This window comes from Netta rufina, assembly GCF_964035555.1.
Source record: "Netta rufina genome assembly, chromosome: 2".
NCBI lineage: Eukaryota > Metazoa > Chordata > Aves > Anseriformes > Anatidae > Netta > Netta rufina.
Window position 1 is genome coordinate 41,989,727 of NC_140124.1, and position 22,292 is coordinate 42,012,018.

The window sequence follows — 22,292 nt, forward strand, 5'->3', positions numbered from 1 at the left end:
CAGATACAGAACTGGATTATTTTGTTTTATTCCAAGAACTAACTTCTCACTGTAATCTTTTAGAAATGTGTGCCATTTGCAAGACAAGACTATCTAGGCCCCATGCTAGATTCGTTCACAGTACGCTATCGCAGCTTTAACTTCTCCTGATGTACAGCAGAGGAAGACTAGGCTTTCTGTTTTGGAAATAGAATTAAAAACAAAACCAAAACAAAACACATTTCAACCCATTTGTTTACCTCTTTAAGAGTTCAAGCAGTAAGGTGCCTATTCAGAATCATTCTAAAACACTTCAGTTCATTCTAAAAATTGCTTAGCTCTTGTGCAGACAGTTCTGATTACACTGATCCAGGTAATCTGCTGGACAGTTTAACAAAGTTGTTTTATTTTTCATTTCCCAAAACACATTCTCGTTAGGTTTCGGAGGACTTGGGAATACCCAGGAATTATCTTCCAGAGAACTCTTTCCATACGAATGGTGTTCCTGGAACGTTTTACCATCAACTGGAATGGGTCTCTCATCTGTCCATGCTTCCAGAGTCACTCTTTCAGATGGGCTTTTCCCATCTCTCAGCAGAGGGGGAGGTACAGCATTGCACAGTACTTGATCATTTTGGGAGAGTTTTTTATAGACCACCACCCCAGACGTCAAGTTCAACTTCGGAACATTCTTCAAGTCAACACATTGTACTGGTGCAGAAGAGGCAGCTGGAAAAAAAAAGATGATAAAAAGATTTTTCAATAATAGGTTATTTAGTGCATTTTTCACTTACTCCAAAATGTCCTACAGTACAGCAGGTTATGTTAAATCCAATGTTTTCAAGCTACAAGTTTGCAAACAGTTTTTTTACTTCAGTAACTGCTTAATGCTACAAACTGAACACACTAACTTCCTCAGATTTTGCAAGATGAACCAGAGATCCTCAAATCATCGTGTCTGAAATACACCCAACTCCAAGGAAAATCCCCAGTCCCCACTTCAACACAGGTAGAATAATTTGAATAATCTGAATAATTTTTTTGACAAGACTGGAATTAATACTGAAACAGAAGGAATTTCCATGTGCTTGGAAAAATCGACCAGATTCAGAATATTGCTTCAGTAAGAACACACTTCTTCCTACATTACTGATTCTTTTTTAACAAGGCATGCTCTCAGGCTGCCAAGAGCCTGAAAACTCCATGAAGCAGGAGAAAATGCATGTTACAGGGTCCCTGTGCTCCTGTATTGTCTGACTTTTGAAAAGAAAGCCACAGATTGCACTGTTCAGCCATCTGAAATTCCAGGTGAGGTTTAAACCATATTAGGAAGGGAAGGATTTTGAAACGGGACAGCATCTACCTGACATGAAAGAGCTGCAACTTCAACAGACACCTGAAGAGACAGACAAATATTTTCAGGCAATGATTTTGTAGTACTACATAAATGGAGCAGATAAATGGTTCCTATAGTTAAATAAACTCATAGGTAGTCTTCCAGAAGTGTTATGAATCTCAAGTAGGAACTGTAATTTGTAACTTTAATTCTAGGGACAAAGAGTCAGTATCTCAGACAAAGACTGCAACTGCAATTTGTCACTAAAAATTAAAGGATCTTACCCAATTTGCAAATGTCAGCCAAAAGCACTTTCCAGCAAGAGAGACACCATATCTGAAAGATATGCTGATAGATTAGATTTGGCCACCTCATCCTGACAGGCATAAAAAGCCATTCAAGGTCTATAGACCCTTAGAAGTTTAAGGAAAACGTAATCTACTGTAACATATTTGAAATACTACTACCTTAGCATCAGAGTTAGGAGAACTGTAGTAATTATTAATAATCTCTATACAAATAAACAGGTTTTACTCTCTGGAATGTTTACACTAAGTTATCTAACACCTTGGCAGCTTGAAGCAGCACACCTATATTCAGAATTGTGTGGCATTACAGCCCTGGGAGTGAACAGGTGGTGTAATTTACTTTCAATGATCCCTTAGGTTAGAACTAGTCAAACTCCAATGTTTGCAGTATTCAAATTGAAGAGTAGCTTTAGCTACTCTTCAAGGAATAAATTGTTTTTATTATTTTTTTTCCTCCTCTAGCAGCAAAACAGTTCATCCAGAGCTAAACAGAAAAAAGCCAGGTAAGTTTGCCGTGGTTAAGGTATGTTCAACCATAGCAGCTATGCAAGAGTACAAGAGCAATCCTTGACCTGTTTTGCTGGCTATCTTGAAGTCACTTCAGGTAAGATTTCTGTACCGTGTCAATTGTTGAGGTACCTGAGGTAGTTTATTTAATGTTTTTATTATAAGACAACTAATACTAATCAGCAAAGCAGAAATTTGGTTTTCAATCGTAAATTCTACCTGTTAAAAGGGTAGAGCAAAGGTAGAAAGGGTACCTGCCCCAAGACATTGGGCAAGAAGAGAAAGTTGGGCTTCACGTGATTTATTGAAAAGGCCTTTGAAAATAAAACAAAAACCCATGAGCAGATGTGTAGAAGTGGCCTCCTTACATAAGTGACAGCTAAGCAGAATCTGTGTGTTAACTGATACTGTTAACATCAAACACTCAGCAAGAAATACTGTGTTCCACAGACTTCACGCACCTTGAAAGAGGATAAATAGTAATTAAAAAAAGCCCCCCCATCCCTGACACTATATACTGTAACTATATAGTTGCTGCTATAAAGAGTGAAGGAAAATAGCTAGTACTACAAGGAAAGGAAGTTTTAAGTCAGTTCTACCCCCATTTTATATAAGCCAATATTTTGCTGCCAATACTAACAGACATATCTGCATTGCATTCAGTGTGGCTAACAAGCAAGGTAAACAAGGAAATAAATTCTAGTTTCTACCAAAGCTGTCCACTCTTACATACTTCTGAAAATTTACTGAGAGGAACCTACAGAGCAAAAGGCAAAATACCTTGTTTTTCCACTCAATCAAGATTGCCTTTTACTGTTGTGGATGTACGCATGCATTAGCAACTGCACAAATTCAGTTTGTTCACCAGGTTGAAGAGAAAGATCAGTACTTGTGTAGTGGCAAGACAGGTAACTCCAGGTTAAAAATAAAACCAGCAAGATCCTACACAATTATATCAAACCCTGACAGACTTCAGGGTTAAAAACTCATTCAGTTCTTCGTTTCTCCACTGAAGTTATTTGATAAATGTGTCTTAGAATTGAAGGAACACAGGCTAACCTGGTAACAATACCATCAAGTCTAGAATGAGTGTTAATAATTTATCAGCCAAGTACCAGAGAATGATCATTAATCACTGCTGGCCACAGACAAAGCCAGTCATTGACCTGGAGGTGAATCCTATCATTAAGTCAGTGAGCCCATCAAAGCAGTTAGAAACAAAATATCTTGATCTTGTAGTAGATAGGGACATCCAAGACTGTCACTACTACACCAAGTTCAGTTTCTTTGACCACCACCTTCAGTGTTCTGAACACAGTAAATACCACAGCTCAAGTGAGCAGACAACAAAGGAAATAAACACCAAGATAAACAGACTGATTAGGTCTGGTCCCACCATAATAACCTTTTTGCAAAGCAATTGGATCAAGAGAAGCATACATGTAAAATAGAGAAAAACATCTGATGAACTGCTAACAGAAAATACGCTCCCCTAAATTGTTTGCAAGGTAGCAGCAGAAATAAAGCAGTTTTGCAACATCAGTCAGCAAAATGTCATCTTGCATAGCACTATGCTAGAAAATGCAACTTCTCTGTATGCTAATGTAAAATATATAGCCATAAGGGAATTAAAGTTAATTTTAAAATGCTGCCATATTAATACTTTATATATTCTATAGAGAGAAAATAAGACTTGTATTTGAAAAGATTTTTTTTTTTTTTTAATATGAAGTGGTTGTGGTAAAAGGTCAAATACGAGTAAACTTAACACCTCAGCCTTGTGCACATAAGCAACACTTGACTGAGAAAAAAGCCACAAGGGGAACAGAATACAGTACTGAAGAAAAAACACATCAGCAACACCTTTATGTGTGAAGTTGACCAGTATAAGACAGAAGCAGAAAATGGGTAGGCTGGAACCATAATACAGCCTAGGTTATCAACTTCAATTGACGAGATTCTGATAAGATATGATAGCCAGTTTCTTTTGAAAATGGTGCAGCTTGGATCTACGATCTGTGTTTGTAAGGTCTGTTACTGACTTGCCTTTCTTGGTCGGTGTTGAGTTTGTTTTCAGTTTTCGTAGAACCTCAGCTTGCACTTCAGTCACTAGCTGCAAATTAGACATTTCTCTCTTCAGATCCCAATATGCTTGTTGCACACTTTCAAAATAATAATAAAAAAATTAAAGTTAAATACTTGCCACCTCTAAAGCACTCCCATGCCTGCTAACATTCCCAAGGCTTTTTACCTGACATACACTGACAACTTTACAGGAGTACCATAATTCAAAATGATCTGAGCAGTACTAATAACTACCTTAAACTGAACAACTTTTCTATATTATAATCTTTATAAGTTACATACATATATATTATACATTAAAATATGAAAGTCTTAGATTAACATACTAGATAATACTAATGATTTCAAATTGCCCAAATGGAAAGAAATATGAAGCTTATTCTCCAATATCATTATTTTAAATTATCTTCCCATAAAATTAGCAGTCTCAAGGGAGTATTTTTGTAAAATACATTAAATGAACACTAAATTGCAAGCAAGGTAGACTATTACCATTGAATGGATTTTGATAAATGACCCCACACACCATCATATGCTATGATCCTAGTCACATTAATTGATCACAATCTTAAATACTCAAAAATCATTATTTGGGTCTTTACACCATTCATTCTGCTACAGTGAATTCAGACTAGATTCTAGAGGTCCAAACAGATCACACATACACACACAGGGCAAAATAATTCAGCACAGTGTTTCATATTCGAGTCATGTAATTTAAATTAATATACTGCCTTAACAAAAAGGGTTAAAATTAGAAGATCCAATTTATTCTCTGATAAGACAGCATAATTTGAGAAATGTATTTAGCAATAACAGCACTGTGCCAACACTGAAGTTTCAGATAATTAGCTAGTGGGAAAATGAAGAACAAAAATCAGAAAAGTTAGCAGCTTTGTATTTGAAGAAGTTCTGCTTCTGTCATCTTTACCTGTAAAATTCACTTGACTCTGAACTTTTAATTGTAAAATTTTCATCTAATTAAGTTGATGTTGCAACCATCCTTTATTTATTTTTTAAGAAGTCTCAAAAATAAGATTAAACAAACTTTGGTTACATTAAAACAGAACTGTCCAATATTTACACATAGTCGTGAATAAAGGAACAGCTCAGTGTCTGTGACCATCTATGCACCATTCATCTCTACAAAGGATGAGAGAGCTGGAGTTGTTCAGCCTGGAGAAAAGACGGCTCCATGGAGACCTTATAGCAGCCTTCCAGTACCTAAAGGGGGCTTTTAAGAAAGATAGAGAGAGACTCTTTATCAGGGAGCGTAGCGATTGGACAAGGGGGTATATTGGTAAAAGGGTAGATTTAGGTTAGTTATTTGGAATAAATTCATTACTCTGAGGGTGGTGAGGCACTGGCACAGGCTGCCCAGAGAAGCTGTGGATGCCCCATCCCTGGAGGTGTTCAAGGCCAGGCTGGATGGGGCTTTGGGCAACCTGGGCTGGTGGGAGGTGTCCCTGCCCATGGTAGGAGCATTGGAATGAGGTCATCTTCAAGGTCCCTTCCAACCCAAACCATTCCACAATTCTGTGATTCAGAAAGAGTTCTGTAACATGAGTTTAGCTCCATTAAAAAGGATCTTGCAAAGGGATGCAGGTACCAAAATTCCACTTAAATCACATAACATATTTGAATTGTTTTGGGGGTTACTAGTCTAGAATCCCGTTGCAAAGCCCAATTTTCAAGGAAGTTTCAACTAAAAAGCAAGGATTTCATGTGCTTGGGTGTTTACCCTATATTGCCTTCTAACATGTAACATAAAGTTTGAATATAAGAACTTATTTTTCCCTTATATTTCTGTGCTCTGCACAGTTCATTCTGTATGGAAAAACAAAGCATTTTTAGCCACAAATGCACCTCGTATTTTTTCTTCTAATATAGAACTACATTTAATCAATTTGTTTAGGTTTTTTACTATTGTAATTACTACAGTAAGAACATAAGCAGAACATATGATCTGTACATCTGTCTGAAATGTTTACAATTTTTTATTTTGCCACCAGTCCCCATCCTGAAAAGCACAATCAGAATATAATCATTGTACAAAAAAAAAACATATTACATGAGAAGATTTTAGAATCACTATAGCTTAATCTGCAGCAAAGTAGATTTGCAAAATAATAAAAAAAATAAATTGAAGTCAGATTTGCAGGCTGCTGACAAATGTGAAATAATTCCTTTCCAAAAAGTTCACTAATTGCAAATGCCTTTGGCTTCCATAAACAGCAGGATTGCTTGCTACAATGAATGTTTCACATAGGAGTTTTCGAGTGTTCCCCCTCATCCCCGTGCACAGATTTTTGGATGGACTGGTGTATTCCAAATGCATCACACGCTCATTATGTGTATCATGTTACACTAAACGCTACACTGTACATATGTTAATTCTGATGGCTGCCACCTGAACACGACTTCTTGAAATAAATTTGCTCTGGAAGATCAAACAGAGCTGTTTTACCTTGAGGTAACACCTTTTTTCAGGCGTGTAAGACTGACTACGAAGCTCCAGCAGAAACCACAAGAGAAGTGCGAGCTAGCTATCCAGTCAAGATGAAAGGTGAAAGTATAATTTGTTTATAGCGTCTACAATGTTATCATCATTATATCAGAGAACATATGAAAGAAATGTCTGTAGGGTTCTTTCAGTGACTGATTTCCTTTCCCATCTCTTCAACAGCCAAGTAAGCAAAAAGATCCTGCTCTAAACAACCTGTCATTATGAAGGAGCACTCTACCCTCTTGTGGAAAATTGTGGAAGTGCATTGGCATAACCATGCATAAGAGATGCAGGAATTTCGTTTCTGCAAGACAAAACATTTGGGAACTTTATGGAAAAGAAGTTTTTCAATGCATGAAAGACTTAAGGGATATATCTACTATCTAACATGGCACACATACTGAATACAGGATAATATAGGACAGTACCAAAAGCACAATTATTCACTATTTGAATGCCTGTAAAATAATGAATGCTTTCTGTTCCACTAAAACTTCAAGAAAATCATTTCTTTTTGCATAGGTCAAATATTGGTACCTCTATATTTAAAAAAAAAATATCCTTCAATGTCTTCTAATAGAGCTATTATTATACTGCACTAAGTAAAAACGTATATTCTCATACTAAGCAAGAGATTTGAAGCCACCAGCCAAACACAGAAACCTCCTCATATGCAAAACAAAGAACTTCCTATAGCTGGGATGAGACTTGGAAGTTCATCTACCACCTCCTCATGTCAACGGATTATTAAATAGTTGATTTCTAAGTCCAAGATAATTTCATTTTCTATACAATATGAAAATGTAAATACTTTCTTATAATTCTGGGCTTCAGACATCATTCTGTCTTCATAGACAAAGGGAAAGAGAAGATGACTTTGCTTAATCAGAGTGCCCAGACTTAAAAGTAGATTATGTAGTTTGAAATAACACATTTGCGCAGGCTGCAAGAATATCTACACCCTCAAATAACTGTCTCTCAGTAAAATAAGTATAAAACATGAAAGATTTTCATACCTCTGAATGTCTTGCCTTTGGGGGTGGTCTCCATTTAATGGCTTTCCATCTTGAGCCTGGTCCTGCATAACAAAGTGAGGGGAAGAAAAAAAAAATGAATAGGTGAGTCGAAATCTATCTGAAAATACTGCGATGAGTTCTTATTCATATTCCTGCTCTTCATGTACCCCTCCTGCTACCATTCCCTCTAGACAAAGTTATAACTAATTTGATACCAGTTACTGTGGCTTCAGGCCTACCAAAATTTCAAGCAACTTGTCAGTATAATGTACATATGGCATCAACCACAATGCAAAACCTGAGTAAGAATACCCATATAGAAAAAAATATATACAGACCATATATATATAGGATGTTGAAACAATATTGACCTGTTGGATTACCCATTAATCATATTTCTCTCCCACACACGCTTTTGAAGACTTTCTTACCACCACCCAGAGATTCAACTTCATTATTCAAAAAGCTCAGTTGCAGTATATTATTCTACATTTGAAAACTACTTTTTTACTTCCTATGTTAAGCAGTTACCAGGATCAAGGAGAAATTACATTAAAAAAAAGTCAGTTGCTCCTTCTACTTGTTCTTTACAACAAATGCTGCTGGCATAAGCATTAAATAGTGTCATGTTTGGTATTTCTTAGAAACACTATTTTAGTCTTTTTTCTAACAACATTCATTCGCACACTGAAGTCTGCAATCTTCAATTATTTCTATAAAACCACATAAAGACATCAAAACTGCATAGAAGTTCAAGTACACCTTCAGAATTTACAAGCTATTGCAAATATCTACAATAATTCCAGATTTAAAAGAACACAACAACCAACAGTAATGAGAGTTAATAAAACATCTTGCCTGCCTTCCAGGTAATGTGCTTTATCCCCACCTAGTGGAACAAACGCAGAATAAACCTGACACAAGACGGCTGACGTGTAAGCACATCCACGTAAGCTAGGAGAGTGGTTTCAGCAACCCTGTAGGGACCCGTTCTGTGCTAAGAACCGAATGCTCCAGCTATGTATGCTTTGAGGGAGGCAGGAGAGAAGGACATCGCTTGAGGCTAGCTCAAGTCTGGTCTCTGAATGCCCACAAGAGGTTGGGGTGCATCTTAGTTTCATCCAAAAGGAACCCAATTCCCCTCCTTCAGATTGCTCCATAATGCAAGGCACAAGGCCTGTTCTGTCTCAGATCTCCCTTTCATTTCCTTAACCAAACTATCAATTCCACCCAACTAATTCCTGCTTTCTCATCCTAAATTCATCATCCAATTGAAGGCTTCACAAATCTCTGCTCAATCTCAGAATGAGCAGTTAGGGATAAGACTGAGACAGCCTGAACAGTTGTTGTGCTTCCCTCAACACCTTTTTTATCTACTTGTACAACTAGTTCCATTCTCTTTTAGTACCTTACACTTTCATGTTCTTTCTATTCCCAACATTCTTCTTCTCCCACTATGACAGTCTCTTCTAGCCTTCGCCATTCAAATCCTACTGTCTTCTCCTCCTGTTGTTTCAGCTGTTTCCTGTGGATACCTCAAGGTAAGGTCCCAGCTACTGATTCCAGTTCTCACCAGTATCCTAGCTCAGCCCAGGATGCATCTTGTTACAAAAAAGAAAAGAAAAAAACAAAACAAAAAACCTGCTTTTCTGACACACTTCATGCAACTATGCTAAAGAAAAGTGTTAGAGCTCCTTAAACAAAGTTCATAATATCTTTAAACACAAGCATGCCATTGTTGCTACAAAAAAAAAATATATATATATAAAAAAAAAAAAAGACCATGTTTGGCTCAAACATTCAGAAAAGCTCAGCCTGAGAAAAATACCAACATAAGCCACTTTGATCGGAATGGTGACTTTAAAGAAACAGTAAAGCTTTATTTTCTATTGGTAACATCTGGGTAATCTCACCTATGTACATGCACTATTTCCAAAAGTAAACCAGCCTATGGCAATATTTAAGGTTAATTTTATTACGATGTTCATCTTGCAACCAATTATTTTTTGTATCCGTTTCTTTACCCTTTATTTTGCTTGGACAAGATAGTTAAAATGTTCTAACAAAGCCAAATCTATTAATACAAAAAAAAAAATCCTTAAAAATGAAGGTACCTTCTGCTTATATTTTTGCAATTCCTTTCTGAGACTACTGCACTCTTGCTTGAGGTTTTCTAGATCCTGTTCCAGACTATGCACTTTCAGGTCACTGTTCAGCTTCTCTATTTCCCAGTTGGACTGATTACAATTCAGATTTCTCATGACTGTAAAAAAGACAAACAAGACAATCAGATTTCAGTCCCCATTCAAGAAATACAACTCCTATAATACATACAGTTTCACCTCAACCAGTCTACGCTCTACAGAAACCTTATCCTGAATAAACTGCAGTCCATGGTAACAGAGAAACAGTAACACTGATCAATTTGTAGGTAGAGAAATAATCCATTCTCTGAGTTTAAAGTACACAGTCCTCCTTTCCAGAACTGCACTGGAGATTTTAAGTAACAAAAAGAGGAAGCAACATAAAAAAAAACAACAACAACAATGGAAATGCAAAAAATCAGTTAATGGCAGAAACACATAGCATATTACTGACTTGCACACTCCATACACGCTTTGAAAACATAAGCCTTTTCCCCTCAGGTTTGTATTGTTGCACAGTTGAACCAAGTGCTTTTTTGTTTTGTTTTGTTTGTTTGTTTGTTTTCAAATTCGTATATCAAGAAGTTCCAAGCAGAAAAACAAAAGAAAAAGTAACTTCATTAGACAAAAAAAATAATAATAAAATCATGTGATTACTATTAAGAAGCAACCTAATCTCATCAGTTGTAGGAGGCTAGCTAGAGGACAAGAACAAGACATGAAGACACTCCCCAGTCTTCAACGACATGGTGCACTCACTTCTGGATTTAATGATTTATACAAGCTTAAGCTACACTCGTGTTTTTTAAACAAGGCACTCAGAGCCCACTTAGGAATAAAATTGATTACCCAACAAGGCTTCAAATCGCATTTTCAAAGCTCTCTTCATAAACTCTGCACTTCATATCTCCTTAAACCATTATGTTCTCAACAATTGCTATTATAACACGTAGTTTGCTCCTCTAGGTTTAAAAACATTGTGCAATGGAAGTACCACATCACATGCTTCAGGTCCTCTTGGAAAGTAATGCAATTCAAGCATAGCATTGCTTATATGAACCTTTCAAATGACTGCATTTGTATAGAATCTGAAGTCCAGTCCATAGATTTAAACATACAGACAGCATTTTCTTGTAAAAGCTATATATGATTAAAACTCTTAATGCCCTGAGTTCATAATATAACCACTAAAACTAGTCAGCATATATTAAGATGCAACCAAATGCATACCTTGCTGAGTTTCCACTTCAGTTTTTAGTTGCAAGAGCTCTACTTCCTTAGACTGCAACTGTTCATTCAAGGCTTTCAAGGATTCTGCAGTTTCTTTTTTCTATTTTCCAACAGAGAAGAAAAAATAAAAACCTTGTGGAAGTTTTCTTCTATCACATCTGAAAATCATTTTTTTCTAAAAACAATTATTTTTTCTAAATACTAGAAAAATATTGCTTTGATTTTTTTTAAACCATTAGCCTACCCCTCTAAGAAAATTAAGACTATTGTCATTCCTAAATAAAGTATCACCATGTACTTAGAAAACCTAAAAGAGTGATACCTCAGATCTTCAGCAATTAAAAATTCATTCTACAAGTGTTTAAGTCATTACTTAGGAAGACCTACTATTTTATCCAGTTTGCTTTTCAGATTATCTCGGTCAATGCAGGCCTCCCGATAGGCTTGGTATGCCTTATTTACTTGTTCGCGGCCAACTGAACTGCGCTCTTCCTCCAGGCGGGAGCCAAGCAGCTACAAGTTAGAGACAAGAAAAGAGATGAGAAATATGTTCTGTATCTTACAGTGAGAACTTTTTTTTTTAAAGTTTCAAAAAAAGTTAATGAAATACATTGATATGGACCAAAATTTTACAGAACTACAAAAAAGACCATTTAGGAATTCTAGAAACCATACTTAGTCCTTACTAGCCTTCTGCTATGAGTATTTAAAAAAAATCCACTAGTCATGATTACTTACACCAACAATTCCTTAAACAAATTTTTTCCAAGTTCTATAGATGGAAAAATTCCAAGTTCTACATTTTGGAAAAAGAGGTTTAAGCACATGAAGATATAACACACAATTCTGAGCAAACTAAACATTTATAGTGACTCATAACATGAATACCGTATTTTTTCCCCTGGTGTATTCCTATGAGGAAAGCCAAAGCAGAATTATTTTAAAAATACCTCTATTAACTTCCAGGTCACCACTGTCTCATTGCCAGTTAAGGGAAACGACAAGCAAGGGGGAATAAGCACTACCAATAAGATTGCTCCCTTCTTTCTGACAGAGTAAAAGTGCATTTGGTTAAGACAGCAAGAAGCCTTACAGACCTCAAATTGCAACTGTTCACATAGAAAGTTCTTGTTTTGACTATCACATAATGCTTTTCATTCTTTTTATTCTTCACACCTTCTATAAAAGAACTGAGACTTTTGAAAGCATTCAGTGTACGTAATGCAGATTCATGATAGGTTTGTAAGTATTTTCTTAAAAATTAAGATGTACAAAAAGAATACAAAAATCAAAGCATTGACGGAATATAGCTACTACAAATATCTTTCAAATTAATACCTGGAATAGGAGAAAGTATGAGAACTCTTATTTTTACGGCTTGCTATCTCTGCCCTTTGCTTTTGTATTGACCTTCAAAGTATGTGTATTACTTACTAAGTTTTGTCCTTTACATTTCCCCCCTCAACCCTAAAAAAAGTTTTTACACGTATTTCCAAATAGAGGCATTCAGATAGAACATAAGCCTTAGCAAACTTCCTGACTTTCATTACACTTTGAAATTTACAACTTCGAAAAGGTATCAACTTTACCAAGAAACATGTGGGTTGTTAAGTTAACATTTTTATTACCTTCTCCTCTAAAATTCTCACTCTTTTCTTTAAAACGGAGTTCTCCTTCTCTGTCTCCTTTAGCCGCTTCTTGATGTCTTCATATGCGGTGACAAGGGCAAAGTGGGAGGCAACAGACTCATCTCCACTGTACGCTGAAACAGGAATCTCCCCATCTCTCTTATGACTGTTGTCTGCTTTCTCATGGTTCAAAATGCAGATGTCATCCTCTATCAGCTCCTCCATGTCAGCTGTTTAAAAAGATAGATGTGAGTCAAATTTTCACAAAGACAAGGTCATCAAGAGTCTCAAGTCTGAAAATCTTCCAAATACTGGAGGATGTTTCTGCTTAAGTAAGACAGCAAGACTGAATATCCGGGAAATATCTTTATCTTGCAGGAAAAAAAAAAAAAGACATTACTTGATAAAAATATTTTGAGTATGCATCAGATTTCTGAGTCCCCAAATTCTTTTTTATTAAGGTTTAACACCATCCTATAATCTTTGGCTGGTGATATGAAATATTTAAACTTTACAGACACGTCTCACTAGGGTTTTTTTCAATTCCACACTGAACTATAGTAAAAAACATTTCAGTTGTGAGAAACTGACCAACTACATTTCCTGAGCACAAGCAAAACAAAAGAGAGACATTTAATTTGATTCATTCTTGAATGCAAATATTTCTACAGTTCCCAAAATTTTAAATGGAACCTTAACACTAGCATTAATCCTTAAAAAGCCTACACTGTTAGCTACTCTCTAGTCACAGCAGAAAACATCCTGCCATACAACGAGCCACTCTTAAGTGCAGATAAGATGCAAACGAAATGTACTTCACAACATGATCTGTCTCAACATGCATGCAGAAAACTGACAGTAATCTGACCATAAACGGGCATCACTATCACTAGGCAAATCCACCTGAATGACAAATGCAAAGTAATGATTGCACTGAGCTTTCGTTGCAACACATTATTTAGGTTGAGCAAAATATTCAACAAGAAGGTGGTGTATTTTCTTGTTGTGCTCTCCATTACCTTTTCCTTGAACTCCAGGCCTTAAACAAGAAGCCCCAACAGCATCTTCCTTCTTGTGACTAGTTATCACAAACAAGTTCTGGGTCATTCACATGGATTTAGTTCAAGATCAAGATTCCTCATCTTTATGTGCAATACTAATGTACAGTAAAAAAAGTTTTTTCAATGGAGAACTGACCTGATCAGCAGGGCAGACGTGGATACTGGGCGGGGAAAAACCCACACCCACAGCTGGTGCCCCGGTTGTGTATTTGCTGTTTCAGTTACTAGACTTCCTTCTTAGACTAGGATATTTGTTCAGCAATATGAAGAGGTAAAGGGATCGACTGCCTTTGACCTTTCATCTATGTGGTCCAATTCACTCCTCTGTTTCTAGCGATGGAAAAGCTGCGTGGACTGCAGCTTTATGAAGAGCTCTGTAGCCCAGACACAGCTGAACAATGCTGCTGTTACCACATTTGTCTCAACTTGCTCCAAGCCAGACAGACAACATGATAAAAGCTGTGACAGCTCGTTGATACTAAATAGGCAGCGGTGGAGTTGCAGCAGTAAGAAAACTATGCACAAATCAAGGCTGAAATTCCTCCAGTGGTTATCTTCAGGATGTGAACAGATGCACTGTGTACTGTATTACATATCCTAGATTGAAAATGAAAGAAAAAGCTTCCCTTGCCTGTCATTCCACCTCATGCTTACACAGCAAGACCCTTGCAAAGAAAGTTTGCTTCCTTCTGCTGGTAAGGATTTTAAAGCTCCACGTACAAGGTGACTTTGACGAAAAGCACTGCCATTCAAACGGCATTACCTGATTGAAGGAGGTAGAGTGAAGGAGGAATACCTCGAAGGAGGTATACTGCTGCCTTTATGACCTCCCGAAAGAGGAAGGCCTTACAAGTAAGTAGGACTCCATATTTTCACACAAATATTTTTATAAATTCAACTACACCCTTAAAGTGCACCCACTAGGAGGACAAGTTACATGTATACTTACTGATTTTTACGTAACGGCTGTCAGATAACCTACAGGGTTACTGAACTCTGGACTTCTGATACTGTTCCTAAAGCAGCACATAGGATGCTATTTACAACGCAAACAATCAGCCTCCACCTAATTCAGAAGGGCTTCTAATATTGTTTTTCTACATTTCAACGCACAAGTTTAACATTTCGGGAAGCTCTGGCACATGCATTTTGAGTCATCTTACTGCACACCAGGAGAAGACAAACAGCCTGCCAAACAAGAGCCTGCTTCTCCTGAGAGAGGTGCCCCACGTAAGACATCCCCTGTGAGAAGAGATCTGATGATGACACATTTTGGAGGGGACAGCGGGAACAGACACTGCATGCCTAAATGCAGAAAGGGGGATATTCAGAAGGGCCGGTGGGATTATCTAATTGCTGGCTTCAAGCAATCAAAAAAGAAAATTCTTATCATGAAACATGCTTCTCTTGACTGGAATCTCAACAGCTTCAGCCAAGAATGAAAACTCACCAGGATATTCACATTGGCTTGGGACTGATGTCACTTTCATGGAAATAGATGAGTGCCACCGAACACCAATTTACTCAGAATTTCAGAGCATCACATGGAGGAAAAAGCGGTAAGATTTTTACATTACTGCAAATGTGGCATAACATCACTTAAAAAAAAAAAAGCTACAGTGCAGACATTTCATAAAACAATAAGCTTCTGATATTTGGAGATTTCCCTCTCTATCTTAAAGGACATTTCTGTTTTTGAAAAGAGCACTGATCCCAAAACTGAAAGCAAAACAAACCATTCGGTCTGGCAGTAGCATGAGAAAATGTCTTAGCAGTCATAATCTGAAAGGAAGTCTTCACCTATTTCAGTCTAAACAGCTCCCCGTTTTTCTCATAACAACGTTCTCTACCATCTATTTTTTACAAAACTTCAAAAATTGCACCAAATTTATGGAAGCAAGAAATAAAGAAAAATGTATTTATCAAATCTAAGGGTATGAATTGATACAACATAACTTTAATAATTAACTTTATAAGTAAAAGGTCACTGTTGTCTGTGCTTACTAAATATTCCTTATTACATGTTTCAAAAGGTTTCAAATCTCATAACCCATGCAACTATATAACACAAACGTCTTAAGGAAAAAAGGTGCTATGACTTCCCTGCAGGATGACTCACTGATAACCCAAAGGTAAGTTACAATCCACACCTCACCAACTGCAGGACACTTTATACGGACACAGGGGAGAATTTGCAACAGAAAATTAGAGCAGCATTGCTGAATTGATCTAAATAAACCAACAAAACCTAAAAACAAAAAAAGGAAGAAGGCAGAAAAGCGCATCTCTATGCTGCAAAAACCTTTCTGACTTATTAAAAAACAAAAACACCAACAACAAAACAAAACAAAGCCACCATCAAGCCCCAAAGTAATTTCTCCTGCACCTGCTAAGCTGGTATTAAAAGGCCAATAGGAGACGTAAGCTCATACAAGAATAAAACCTGGCTGTTAAACAGTAAGATCAGCAGTTCTATAAAGGTTACTGTGAAACACAGTTTACCCAACTCTTTGCTGTATTGTCAGGAAAAAACCTGAAGAGATAGCATGCTTACAAATACTTTTCTTCACAGGAAGCTTTGTTAAGATATTTAAGCAATGAATTGAAACCCTTAAAAGCCAAGACTTCAAATAATGGGATTGTATCTGTAAGAAATCCCTGACAACAGCTGCAGCTTTCAATTCTACTGTTTAAGCATAGGAATCAAAATTTAGTGTCTCCACTGATATATTATGTCATTTTAGAAAATCAGAACTGCAAAGGGCAATCAAGGAAGAGCCCTCTGAGACAATGTGTGTATTAGGTTATTCCATGAGTCAGGACTCCTCAAATCCAGCAGTGGCAGAAGGGCTTGCAAAACAGTTTGCTGAGTCCTGCCTGTCTTTTACTCCAGTTGGCTTCCTCAGTAGGAAGCTGCACATGTGCTGGGCTGCAAATGCCACCCAGCTGGCACTCTAAAAGCACCTGGGTGAACGTGGATCTCTGGTAACCAGTTCATGAAAGATTTAAAACATTAAAACATTTAAACTAATATACAGACAAGTTGTTAATGCTGAACAATAGAATTATTGTCCATCTCTGCCTACCTAAAGCAAGTTTACAATCCCAAATTACCACACATCCCAACCTAGGGAAGGTCTGTGACAAAGAGGCATGTTACATTTACAATATTTTTTAAGAGTGAACTGCACACTAAATGGCCCATTTAAAAGGGTTCTAATCTTTATTTCCCCAAATAAAACATTAAATGAATACCAGTATCAGCACTTGTATGAAATGATTCATGTTCTCCAAAAGGAAACATAGGACAGGCTGTAGCAGTAAGTTCTAGCAGAAGTAATTATGTCCCCTGCTTACAAGCACATGAGTTTGAATAGATGGCACACAAGTTCTCTTTCACGTACTGCAGAAAAGAATGGTTTCCAGAAATCCCTTCTGCTGGCCATTGACACCTAATGCAAGTTAGAGAACAGCTTTAGGATTTAATATATTAAATATAATGCTTGGCAGAACCGCAGCTTTTCTCTTCGGAGAGCTTTACAAATATTAGTCATTAACACCATGGGAGGTGGTTAAATACAAAACACATTTTACATATGAGGAAGGCAGTTTAAATGAATTCCAGGATGCAAAGGCTCTAATAGCAAACAGAGCCCTGCACTAACAGATTTCTGTAGGCTGAAACCCTAATCTTGCACTTGGATCAGCAGGAAAGACGGTAAAAGCAGGATTACACGAAATTCTTCACAGTATAAAGCAGATTCCCATTTTGACCCTTCTTGTGCTCCGAGACAGAACAGAATGGTTTTTGAAATATTTCCAAATGCCAAATGCAAATAATTTCAAGATGGTGCTTTCCTGATTTTTTTTTCCCTAGGCTACTGAGAGTCTGAACCATTTTACTTTGTTTGCCTCTCAGACTCAAGGGATTTGACTTCACAGTGGTGGTATGAAGAGGCTCCAGGTGTTAACACAGAGTACGATTTCTGTACTGGTTTACCTCGTCTTATGTAGAAGGGCACGTACATGCACGTAGGTATAAAATAAAACATTAAATTCAACAAATATATCTGACCCACAGAAATGAGTGTGTTGTAACCCCCACTTGAATTTCAGGATAGTTCAGAGGTTAGAAAGATACTCCAGCACAGCAGCAAAAAACAAAAAAATACAGAATTCCTGCAGCTAACAACAAAAACCCCACACAGTGTATGGCACACGGTACTTAGGCAAGATATTCACCATCCGAAGCATTTGTCATTTTGCACCTCTCAGAGATCTCAAGTTTTTTTGTGATTCCAGTCCTCTACGGTCTGTTCTACTGAAGCTTTCCTTTTTAAAAGCAGATAGCGGCTTCCTTTTTAGAACAAAAACTCTGCCTACACGCAGCCCAGTCGCTGTTATCTTTGGCCATTGCTTGTCCTTCAGCAACGTCCACAATCCTCCCTAGGAATCGCTGCTTACAAGGACACAGCTCTGCAGTTTTAATATACTCACCGATCTTCAAAACAATGCCAGCTGAATCAGAACTTCCAATTACTTCATTTTGCTGCCTCCAGCGCTGCAAAACACTTTGTCCCTAATCACTTTCCCTAACACCCATAAGGAAAGGAGAAGAAAGAGGCGTTGTAACCAATCAGATATTGTTCTCCAATATTTGAAGCCACTGTGTCATATAATCCTGTTTATTAAACTATCAGATTTAATCCTGAAACTCATTAGAAGCAATAATGCCAAAAAAAAAACACGGGAAGGAGCAATGTGTGTTCTGGCTGTTAGACCTTCCTAACATCAAACAAGTTTATTCAAAGGTTCCTGAGAGAATCATATGCTCTTGTGCTAACATTATCTGTTATTTTAATAGACACCTCCCATTTCAAAACATTTATAAAGAACAGCAACATTTATGAACAGTAAGAGGGTTGCTTGCTTGTTGTTGTTTGGTTTATTTCTTTTTCTTTCTGAAAACAACATCTTTTGTAAAATATATAATAGGTCCTACCTTCAGTTTTAAGTTTCCTCCCACTTAATGCAACTGCCATATTAAATCACGTTCAGTAAGTGCATGGGTTTAGTGACAAGGTATTGTAAAAGCCTTGTGTAACTGCATTAACTGTTAATTCAACTAGAAACACCTCACCTGTTGCAGCTATTAAAAGACGAGTTAACCTGCTTTGCGCTGATAGCCCGTGGTCATCCTGTAACTCACTAACACGCAGGTTTACATCTCATCATTTCAAACAAACCCAATCATTTGAACACAAGTTTCTGTAAGCAATTTGTAAGTGGCTAACGTTCAACATTCAAGTTCCTCATGCTTCACTCCCCTTCACAAACACCATTTCTTCTCCCCAGATGTGTTGTCAAATTTTAGGAGCATCACCCATTTTGTATACTGAACTCCACATACCTATTAGTTACATGATTACACACATGACTGCACAATTAGCTGACAGCAAGTTGAACGTGAGTCAGCAGCGTGCCCTGGCAGCCAAAAGGGCCGACCGTGCCCTGGGTGCGTCAGGCACGGCACTGCCAGCTGGGTGAGGAAAGGGATTGTCCCGCTCCGCTCTGGAGTGGCCTCAGCTCTGCATGCAGTTTTGGGCACCACAGTATAGGGACATAAAACTGTTAGAGAGCCTCCAAATGAGGGCTATGAAGATGGTGAAGGGTCTAGAGCGCAAAACGTATGAGGAGCAGTGAGGTCCCTGGGTTTGTTCAGCCCCGAGCAGAGCAGGCTGAGGGGAGGCCTCATGGCGGCCTGCAGCTCCCTCACGAGGGGAGAGGGGAGCGAAGGGGCAGGCGCTGAGCTCTGCTCTCTGGGGACAGCGACAGGACCCGAGGGGACGGCATGGAGCTGGGACAGGGGAGGGTCAGGCTGGGGGTTAGGGACAGGGTCTGCACCCAGAGGGTGGCCAGACACTGGGACAGGCTCCCCTGGGCAGTGGTCACGGCACCGAGCCTGCTGGAGTTCAAGAAGCATTTGGGCAACGCTCTCAGACACAGGGTCTGATTTTTGGGTGGTCCTGTGTGGAGCCAGAGGTTGGACTTCATGACACTTGTGGGTCACAACTCCAAGTTTTCTATGACACACAGTATTTTTAATGAATCTATTTACAGTACAGCACCTAACAAAAACATAAAATGGATTATTCTGAATAAATCGCATTTGGCTTGGGGTCTCTAAACCCACCATTGACTTTTGCCATGCTAGTTACTAGCCTGACTCTACCATTAGTTCCAGCTTTGCCATTTTAACAAACTCAGTCTCGCTGCCGCTCTGTTTTATTGAATACGGACACCTTTATCTGGGCTTCCTCTGTTTAAGGAACATGTAACAAAAGCCAAACCCCCACTGTGTTTTATCCCATTTCCCTCAGCCTTTTCATGCATTTGCATTCTAAAGAAATCAGGTATCAACAGCATGTACAGTAATAGGCCTGCACTTTTTCAGGTTATCACAGAATGGTTTGGGTTGGAAAGAACCTTAAGATAACCTCATTCCAGCCCTCTGCTACGGGCTGGGACACCTCCCACCAGACCAGGTTGCCCAAAGCCCCATCCAGCCTGGCCTTGAACACCTCCAGGGACGGCACATCCACAGCTTCTCTGGGCAGCCCGTGCCAGTGCCTCTCTACCCTCATAGAAAAGAATTTCTTCTTTATACCTGATCTAAACTTAAAGCCATTACCACTTGTCCTATCACTGCACCCCTGACAAAGAGTCCCTCCCCAGCTTTCCTGTAGCTCCCTTTAGGCACTGGAAAGCTGCTATAAGATCTCCCCGGCACCTTCTCTTCTCCAGGCTGAGCAACCCCAATTCCCTCAGCCTGTCTTTGTAGAAGAGGTTAGTTTTCACTTTCCTAAACACCCACCTATCATTTAATGCTTTCCAGTCATAATGCTTCTACTAATACGATAAGAGCAAATACTGCTGGATTTGCAACTTCGTATAACAGTTTTTCCAACACTGTGAGATGAATTTATTCTATTCTTCCACTCTTAGTATACTAAATGCTGTTTGTTCATGCACAAAGTAGCTTTAGGAAAAATGCGTTAATTATTTTGGGGGAGGACATGGTGCGTATAAAACCCTCATAGAATCTGTCCTAGAGTTCACTCTAAAAGTGTTTTGTGTCTCTCCTGACCAAAACAATTTCAAGTTTTCTACACGTATCAGACCCAAGCTTTCCAATAAAAATAAGTGACTTCACTCATGTATCAGTACCTCAACAACTGCGCTCAGATTACCCACAAATGGGGCAATAACTTCCTACCCAAATTACACCGGGATCACATGATTGACATTTATTTCTATCATGAGTTCTTTTATTACTAACCATTATCTGAGGAACTAAATGTAGTAGTAATTTAGATTTGTTTTGGTTTCTAGGCTAAAAATTCCAGGATCTGGTTGCTGACAGATACCCGGTACTAAAAGCTGTAGCAGCATTTCATTAGACACCCAGGAAATGAAATGTTTCCCATAGCCAACAGGCAGCTCTATCTCGGAAGAGCATCTGACCTTTGGAGCCCATGGCAGACTCGACGATATTACAACAATAATTCTTCCCTCACTCTGCTTTTTCAAGTGCTGGCTTTACTGCATGCACAGAGGGTAAGACGAGAAGGGAATTAGGGGGTCCGATGAGAAATGCAAAGCGCCCAAGACCACCCAGTGGCATAGTTTACAGCCCAAGCTGCTCACGCGTGTAAGTTACCGGATAGCTGATTTATTTAAGGACGGTAAATTCCCTGCCGGGTGAAACACAAGGATTTGAAGGCGTGATTTCTGCAGCTTTCGGCACCAGCAGCATGACAGCATCGCAACACCCATCCCCACTTCCTTCCTCCCGTGCACCACGGCCTGCAACACCTGCACTCCAGCCACCTCCAGCCCTTCATCCCGCTTTATTCCCAATTCACACCAAAGCTCTCAGTTTGCTCCTTTCCTCTGCCGGACTCCCCTCTACCTGCCCCAAGCCCGTGCCCCCCGTGCCCGCAGAGCCCCCCCCGAGCCCCGCAGCACCGACCTCTGCGGGCCCGCCTGGGGCCTGGCGCCTCGCTAACGCGCGGTGGCCTCGGCGGCGGGGCGGCGCCGGCCGTCGCGGTCCCCGCTCGGGCTCCCGTGGGCTCCCATCGCCGTGCCCGGCTCGGCCCGGCCCGGCCCGGCCGCGATCCCGGCCCCGGCCCCGGCCCCGGCCGCCTCCGCCGTGCCGGGAAGTCCCGGCCCCGCCCCGGCGGCAGGGCAGCGAGCGGAAGGGGAGAGGCGGCCGGCGGCGCCTACAACCCCCGGCATGCAAGGCCCTGCACGCAGCACGCCGGGAAGGCTCCTCGCAAAACCACTTTTTTTTTTTTTTGGCCTTTTTTTCCCCTCGGATGCCGCAATAAGCTTAAAGCACGCTGCGGGAGCTCTGATCGTCCTGACGAGGCGATCCGCCAAGTCTGGATCCGTGGTGTTGAGGGCGAACGCAGAGCTGCCAGGAGGTTCCT

General features: G+C 39.2%; 1 protein-coding gene across 2 annotated transcripts; it reads right to left on the reverse strand.

Moving 5' to 3' along the window:
- Nucleotides 1-12: 12 nt before the first annotated feature.
- Nucleotides 13-22,048, reverse strand: AZI2 (5-azacytidine induced 2). 2 transcript variants are annotated; one of them, XM_084282872.1, is made up of 8 exons: nucleotides 21,833-22,048; nucleotides 12,740-12,969; nucleotides 11,499-11,624; nucleotides 11,112-11,211; nucleotides 9,852-10,000; nucleotides 7,738-7,799; nucleotides 4,177-4,292; nucleotides 13-708 (listed from the first exon to the last, which is right to left on the reverse strand). In XM_084282872.1, exons 2-8 carry the CDS (start codon nucleotides 12,962-12,964, stop codon nucleotides 314-316), a joined length of 1,173 nt encoding a protein of 390 aa, XP_084138998.1. In that variant the 5' UTR covers nucleotides 12,965-12,969; nucleotides 21,833-22,048; the 3' UTR covers nucleotides 13-313. The 2 variants fall into 2 exon arrangements, with proteins under 2 accessions (XP_084138998.1, XP_084138997.1); XM_084282871.1 differs by lacking the exon at nucleotides 21,833-22,048 and adding an exon at nucleotides 15,251-15,937.
- Between the last annotated feature and the right edge of the window lie 244 nt (nucleotides 22,049-22,292).